The sequence below is a fragment of the Eurypyga helias genome, unplaced genomic scaffold, assembly GCF_000690775.1.
Source record: "Eurypyga helias isolate BGI_N326 unplaced genomic scaffold, ASM69077v1 scaffold20007, whole genome shotgun sequence".
Taxonomy (NCBI): Eukaryota; Metazoa; Chordata; class Aves; order Eurypygiformes; family Eurypygidae; genus Eurypyga; species Eurypyga helias.
The window spans coordinates 47,517-55,375 of NW_010260037.1; the positions used below are offsets into that span (position 1 = coordinate 47,517).

The following is a 7,859-nucleotide window of genomic DNA, read 5'->3' on the forward strand; positions in this document are numbered from 1 at the left end:
AGCAGCTGGAAGCAGAACTAGAACATAAGAAGGAAGAGACAAGGTAAAACTACATGTCCTGATCCAAATGATCAGTAAGAGTGCACGTAAAAAATGTTCGGTTTAGTTAAAAGTCTAATTTTCATGTCAAAAAATTGCATCTTAATATCAAAGATATTTAACCCTGGAGCCAGATGTGCCCAGCTGTAGGCACATGCCAGCTGAGCTGGAAGCAGAACTAGAACATAAGAAGGAAGAGACAAGGTAAAACTACATGTCCTGATCCAAATGATCAGTAAGAGTGCACGTAAAAAATGTTCGGTTTAGTTAAAAGTCTAATTTTCATGTCAAAAAATTGCATCTTAATATCAAAGATATTTAACCCTGGAGCCAGATGTGCCCAGCTGTAGGCACATGCCAGCTGGTCCTGCAGAATCACGAGGTGGCCTCAGTCTGTAGCTCAGACTCAACATACGAGCGCTGCTGGCCTGATGAGTGAAGCTCCTCAGAGCCCTACCCTTGATACTCTGAGAGAGGGCGTATCGCTTTGGGCTTCTTTCTGCACACATGCACGATGCTCACTCAGTTACCGTGGGCAAGCTAATAAACGTGGTTGCGATTTGACTGGTAGGAGTATCCCAAAAAGTTTAAACTGTCTGGAAAAGTGTAAAAACCAGCAAGTTCCTTCTACTGATGTCTGAGAACTCTAAAAGTTCCAAAAATCTGATGCTGGTGGTGGTGTCACAGTGCTAGCTAAAACTGTTCATTTGGAAAGTTTTAGTGCTGATTATTTGATCATTTTTCTAGACGCAAAACGGAAGAAGAACGTCAGAAGAAGGAGGATGAACGAGCACGGCGAGAATTTATCAAGCAGGAATATATGAGAAGGAAACAACTAAAGCTTATGGAAGAAATGGATACTGTAATAAAGCCACGTTCCCTCTCAATCAAACAAAAAAAGCCACGTCCAAAATCTATTCATAGAGATCACATTGAATCACCTAAGACACCAGTCAAAGGTCCCCCAGGTAACAAATCTTTTGTGGAAAAAGAGTCTGTTCATGCTAAAACACCAGCTTGGTTTTTGGTACTAACAAAGCACATGCATTTATTAGTGTCTTGTGCTAAACTGAAGCTGCACGTGGCCAAAACGAAAACCAAAATCTGCCAGTAGAAATGAAAAGATGAATGTCTCTTACCTGCTGTGCGTGCATGTGTGTATCAACAAACGAAAAAGTTAACGGTGTGAAAACCCGGGGCAAACACCGTTGTGTGCTGCAGGTTTCACACACACCCTTGTATTCCTCACTAATCTCTTCCTGCACCTGTAGAGGTAAGAATGAGGGATGAATGGGGGAGAAAGGATTGATAAATAAAATGGTGATTATAAGGTAAGAATAATTAAATACTTAAACTCCTACTTCATACAGACAAAATTAAAATAAAAAGTTGCTTTTGTATTTCAGGTTTTGTTTCTCTCTTGCTCACTTACCTACTGAATGTATAGTTTTGAATACAGCAATGCTAATCATGGGCAACAATTTTAGATACCACATAACTGCAGTAAGAAGTAGTATTGGAAGAAGCATTGCCAATTTACACTTAGAAAAAGGTCATCAGGCCATTCAGTGATGCTCTTTGTTACGGCGTTGCATACCTTTGTTACTCTGCTGCATCTTCTCTGGCTGCTTCCCTCCATCTTCCAATGTAATGTAAATTATTGCCTCCATGCCTTCCAAGAATCCATCACAGGCTTTAAATTTAGTCTCTTAAGCTCTCTTTCATCAGGACTTACTAACTTTGATTGCACTCTTTGATTTGCATAGTCCGAGCTTCTCATTAATGCTGACTCTGAGACCATGCCGGGTGTCAGCAGGTGTTGGGATAAGCGCACCACGTATGCGTGCAGGTATACCGTGCGTATGGGTGCAAGTGTCTCTCATATCAAAGCTCTTACTGACTTTCTGATGCTGGTGTTGGGTCTAATGAACAGACTCTGCTACTTGCATAGGTTTATAAGCCTTAACTTTGTTTTTATCCAGGTTCACAGCTTTATCGTGTTTTTTCAGTATCTAGTCTTTCATTGGCATCGCTGAATACAGGGGACAGTGAGAGTGTGCAGTCAGGCAAGAGAACACCAAGGTAAAGCTAAAATTACAGTTTCATTTAATAAAATTTGATAATCAGCTATGTATAACTAGCATGAATTTTAAAGAGGTCATGTATATGTTGTGTACTCTGGGAACAGGTATGTGTTCCTGACTTGAGACATTGATCGTTTCCACTGTCAGGCATTAAGGAACGAAGCCATGATCATTTGTTTCACAAATTCTACCAAGTAAACCAGTTGGGCAGCTATGAATGAGGTCAAAACAAAATGCTATTCCCACAGCCTTTTTAATTCACCTGCTTGTATTTCAGTCTCAACTTGTGGTTATTTTCTTAAACCTGTATGCTACGTGCAACTACATAGCTTCTTCTCTGGTTTTAACATAGAAGCTTCTTTTCAGGTGGGTTTTTTTCCATTAGCAGTCATAGAGGGAAGAATTAAATATTCACTAGGCCTTCAACCTTTTCCAAACACCAGAATTTATTTTGCATTAAAATCAAGTGAAAATGAAGTAGAGAGATAAGAATATCAGGGTTTTTTAAATATAAAATCTATATTATAATTCAGACAAATTATTTCTCTGTAAGTACCTAATTACAGAAAAGTAGTATTTCCCTAAACATATAGAAATCTAACTTAGTGACATCCACCTCACCTAAACATCAACTTCTTGCATCACTCAAAATACCTTATACAGAACATGAACTCAGTTACCTGTTAATTTCTTCTGTAAATATTGTGCATTTGGCTTCATAGACCACAGTTCAAATCATTGTGTTCTACCTTAATACAATTTGCCTTCCTTTCGTGTTAGAAGGCTTCTGTGCTGACTGAATTTTTTAAAGTAGATTCTAAAATTAATGTTTAGGTCTGAGTCTGTGGAAGGATTCTTATCTCCAAGTCGATGTGGTAGTCGTAATGGAGAAAAAGATTGGGAAAATGCATCTACAACTTCTTCAGTTGCCTCTGCTACAGAATACACAGGTCAGTGACAACAATATGCAGAAAAGTACCTGCTTATTATTGGTTCTATGCATGTGAAGTTTTCAATTATCTTTATTTGGTTTCCTAGAACTTGATTGAGGACGCTTTCATAGAAATGTTACTTTCATCTCCTTTTAAATACTTGGGAATACTTAAATTTAAAAGTACTGACTCAGTAGCATTTATGATATCCAGAATAAACTGCACTTAGGCTCAGAACAGCAAATGTGCTCAGAGATCACTGTGCACTTCAGTAGTCTCTCTAGCAAGGCAAGAAGAGTTGAAATTTAAGCTCAGCTAGAATAGAGTTACAAAAAGCAAAAACCAAATTGCCACAGAAAAAAAACCTTCTGATGTGAATTTAGATATTCTGCACCCTTTGTTTCCAAACAGGGCCTTGGTTGTTTAATAAAAACTATACAGTCTGCCTTCTAATTCTTTATTATATTATGAATCTAAAAAATAATGGTATCTTCCTTCCTTTTCCCCAAACATACAGCAGGTGATATTGCAAAGACCTTGCATCATCAGCATTATAAAAGCTCCATTTTTGCCAACCTAATACCACTTTGTTTGGTAAAGGGTAAAATAACATTAGGTTATTTTTGATTAACTTTTAGGAAGATCAGGTTTGATTGATGGGCCTGCATAGCTTTGTCTGTGCTGGCAAATATTTGTTTTGAAAATGATCTTACCTCCTTTCCACTGAAATCAGTACAGTCTGGAAAGGCAAAGTGTTCATTTTGAAAATCAGAAAGTACTTAAATGATTTTAAATGGTGATTTAGTCAGTTTGTGTCAGTTAGTGCTACATGTGTGTCAGTTTAAATTACAGGAGGGATAGCGAGACTGCCTGGGTGGTCTTGCTGAGTTTTCTCATGAAGACCCATAGTGCTGGAGATCTTTTAATGATTATTAGGCAAAGCTTATTGTTAAGTGAAGGAATATACAGTTCCTGGGAATTGAACAGAAGGCTTTTTCAAATGTTTTAATATCTTCACTCTGCCAGTCAAACTTCAGACAGCTCTTTTTGTGTCAATTCTAGGTGAGATTTATTTGATCTTAAATTTAATTGGTAATTGCCTGTATTTTATGTTCCTTTCCAATACTCAGAATTGGTGGTTGGGTTTTTTTGGGGGTTGGGTGTTGTTTTTTTTTTCCAAATGGTCTTGGTGTAAGTACACATATGTTTCAGGAATTCAAACAGAGGAGATTCTTCCTTCAGCCTGACGAATCAAGTTGTTTTCAGACAATAACCTGACAAGTGTCAGGCCAGATCTTTTATCCCTGGTTTTGGGTAAAACATTTGTGGAATTCCAAGGTGACAGGCTATAGTTACTCTAAGCCCTGCATCAGCTTATTATACTGCTCACCCTTGAAATCCCAGATGTAGATTAAAAAAAAAAAAAAAAAAAAAATTTGCTCCCTCCCAGATGACTGAAATTTTAGTTAGAAACTTCAAAACCTTTGGTTGGTCATAGAAAATCTCCTCTGAGACAAAATATATTTACCAAGACTGCCAGTAATAATGATTTAGTAATGAAAGACACATTTGTAAGCAAATTCAGTAACAGCTAAAAGAATGACATTTTACTTGTGTTTGAAATTTATGGTCTCTAGCCTAATTGTATTCGATTCCTGGATTTGTATTTTTATGTATGCAAAAGACCCATACCAGAAGTGCTTCACAGCATTTGAAGTTACTCTTTGTTGGCATATTGATTAACTTAGCTGACTTGCCATTCCTCTTCCATAGGACCAAAGCTCTTCAAAGAACCCAGTGCTAAATCCAATAAGTATATCATTCAGAATGCACTGGCACATTGCTGCTTGGCCGGGAAAGTAAATGAAGGTCAAAAGAAAAAGATACTGGAGGTAAGGCTATTTTTGCCCCAACACCTAAGTCAAACCTCAGTCGGGCATTAGGAGGACACTCGGATACAAATGCAAATATCTGATTTTCTGCTGTAGAAACAATAGCTGCACATGAAAACATGCAGCACAAGAAGCCAAATTAATTGCATGTTATTTAATAGTTACAGCTAGTTGAATGTGAAAATTTCACTATGTAGGCTTTCACAATTTGCTCACAGGTCTGTTTTCCCTAACATGAAAAATGTTAGGGAAATTACACAGATCCGTCTTACACAGATCCTTGGATTGGGACCTCTGGAACTAAAGCACAGCACTCTCATGAACTGAAATACATCCCTCCTAGGCTTTCTTCCAGTTTCCCAGCAGTAGGGCAAATTCAGGACTTTCTACCACAGAAAAGTGTATTCTTCCAGACATTTCTCTTCTGCTAGTATAAAACATTCTGAAGGTGCACAAATATTGTAAGGGTGAGAACTCAGGGACAAGTGTGTGTCCATGCAAAAGGAATAACACGGAGTCAGGAGGTTGAGAGTAATGGGACTGTTCCTTTTACCAACTGTGACAAATTTGACAGATTAAATAGATCAAAGAACACAGGTACTTGGAACCTGGATTTGATTCCTTTTCCACAGTAAATTTCACGACAGTATTTCTTACCCTTTCTTCTCTTCGTAGTTCTTCTGCATTCATGTTTAGATGCTGCCTTCTCTGTCTTTCCAGCTACTTCTTGGAAATAACAAGTGAGAAATCAAGACAGCCTCTTTCAGTTCAAGTAACTGAGAGCATAATAAGGCCCAGGAAAGAACAGCCGTAAAAAGGTCATGCTTAACTCTAGGATGCAGCATATGTCACTGGGTAGAAGCTGTATGTGTTCAGGGCACAGGTCCCATAGAAGCTGTGTTGGGTGGAACAGGAGTCTGAAGATTTCAGTGTGCTAAGCAAAGGTTTTCTTACTGCCTTTGACTGACTTTATGGTTTGACCGAACCTGAATGATCTAGGGATGACTGAAACCCCATTTTAGCACTGGAGGATCTTTCAGGCACATCTAAATTTCCTATTCCCAAACTCGCAATTATTAGACCTGCTTGATGAAATGGATCAAAGAATTTTTATTTGGCTTACAAAAAATTTGTTAGGCTGTCTGTTCTTGAGGTACAGCTGAAGAAGCGTAGCAGAAATTGTCTAAATTAATAAGGTTTTACTTGAGAAAGATAGCTACCTTTATAAAAATGTAGATAGGTAAAGCTTAGTAATTTCTAATGATTGAAAATAGTGGACAGAGTTAGACATAGGTTTCAGCTCTGGTAGAAAACAAAGTCAAAACAACAGTCCTATGATTTTGAATGTTGTATAACTGCAATGCAAAATTCATATTGTGAATCTTTTTCTTTCTTTCTTTAAAGGAAATGGAAAAATCAGATGCCAATAACTTCTTAATCTTGTTCCGGGATTCAGGCTGCCAGTTCAGATCTTTGTATACATACTGCCCCGATACTGAAGAAATCACTAAACTGACAGGAATAGGTCCCAAATCTATCACAAAGAAAATGATAGAGGGACTGTATAAATACAACTCTGACAGGAAGCAATTCAGCCACATACCTGCTAAAACTTTGTCTGCCAGTGTTGATGCAATTACCATTCACAGCCATTTGTGGCAAACCAAGAGACCAGTAACTCCTAAGAAACTTCTACCCACCAAGGCATAGTAGATGGGAAAAAATTTGCTTCAGACAATTATGATAAACTTGCACTTCATCTTTACTGCCTATAGGAAATAGATTTCTAGTTGCTAACAAGACTCTTAGAACGTAAAACTGGACACGAAATTCTGTTACCATGTCCAACTGGAATGTAAACACAGTGTTTAAGAGTGCAGAAGATGATTGCATAGGTGAATAATTATGAGTGATTACGGAAATGTGTGTTTTTTGTGGCGATTTGTATGAGCTAATACAATATATGGAGTATATTTGCTCTGTATTTTGATTAGATACACTGAAGCACTGAATGTTCCTCTTTAGTGACTCAAACTACATTTTTTTTACATCTGTTGCCTTATATGTTTGTATTTGTGCTTATACTTCTTAATATACTCAGTACCATTGAACTTTGCATACTGGCTTACAGTCAAGACTAAATGAAGAGTGTATGTCGCTGAACAACAGCTGAGTGGGTCCATCCTGCGAGACCCTGACTGCGTGCTGTAACAAAATCAAGATTCATTCCCCCCAGTACTTACAGTTCTTTTTCAGTTAAATAATACTGATTTGCTGATAGGCTAAACAGTAAAGGAAAAACCTTTGAACTGCTTAAGTTTCCTTCAAATGGGATTATTTAACAACTGGGGGTGTAGTTGGGGGTGTAGTTAGGTGATGCAATTATTCCTGTTTCAGGAAGTTGCCATCTGAGATGGAAGGGCTGACCATGTGCGTGTTCTTAATACCATTAAAATGCAGAGTGAACAAGATCTGGTGGGCCTCTAAAGGAGTCTCGGCACACGTGGGTTAGTTTGCGTTGTTCCAGATGAATGCAAGCACGTGGTCGGGTACTGTTTCTTCAGGGAAGGAATAGGAACTTCTGAAATATTCAGAACTAGATCCCTGATGCTGGCATGACAGAACACTAAAAATACTCAGAAGAATCACAGAATTCACTAAGTCACAGATCTTTCAGAAGTCATGTGTCTAATTCCCATTGATCTCTAAGATCCAGGCCACTGCCTGTTCTTCTTGCCTTCAGATCTGCCAGCTCAGACTTGAACTGATCTTGTAGGGAGTAGACATCCGAGAAGAATTTTCAGTGTGTCTTAGTAAATTGTTTTCTCAACACGATCTAACAGATGATGTAACACTTAGCAGTTTTAAATGCTTATGGCAAAAAAGCCTGAATGACATTTCGATAAATTTAT

The 7,859-nt window shown here is 38.0% G+C and overlaps 1 protein-coding gene across 1 annotated transcript in view; it reads left to right on the top strand.

Moving 5' to 3' along the window:
• Window positions 1–6,755, top strand: part of CAMSAP2 (calmodulin regulated spectrin-associated protein family, member 2) — a gene marked incomplete at its 5' end in the record, with an annotated part of 40,766 nt that extends 34,011 nt beyond the window's left edge. Inside the window, 6 exons of the mRNA XM_010154898.1 lie at window positions 1–43; window positions 787–1,007; window positions 2,049–2,121; window positions 2,958–3,073; window positions 4,829–4,947; window positions 6,352–6,755. The exon at window positions 1–43 is cut by the window's left edge and continues 85 nt beyond it. Of these exons, the coding sequence (XP_010153200.1) occupies window positions 1–43; window positions 787–1,007; window positions 2,049–2,121; window positions 2,958–3,073; window positions 4,829–4,947; window positions 6,352–6,657 (878 nt within the window). The remainder of the gene's footprint in view (window positions 44–786; window positions 1,008–2,048; window positions 2,122–2,957; window positions 3,074–4,828; window positions 4,948–6,351) is intronic.
• Between the last annotated feature and the right edge of the window lie 1,104 nt (window positions 6,756–7,859).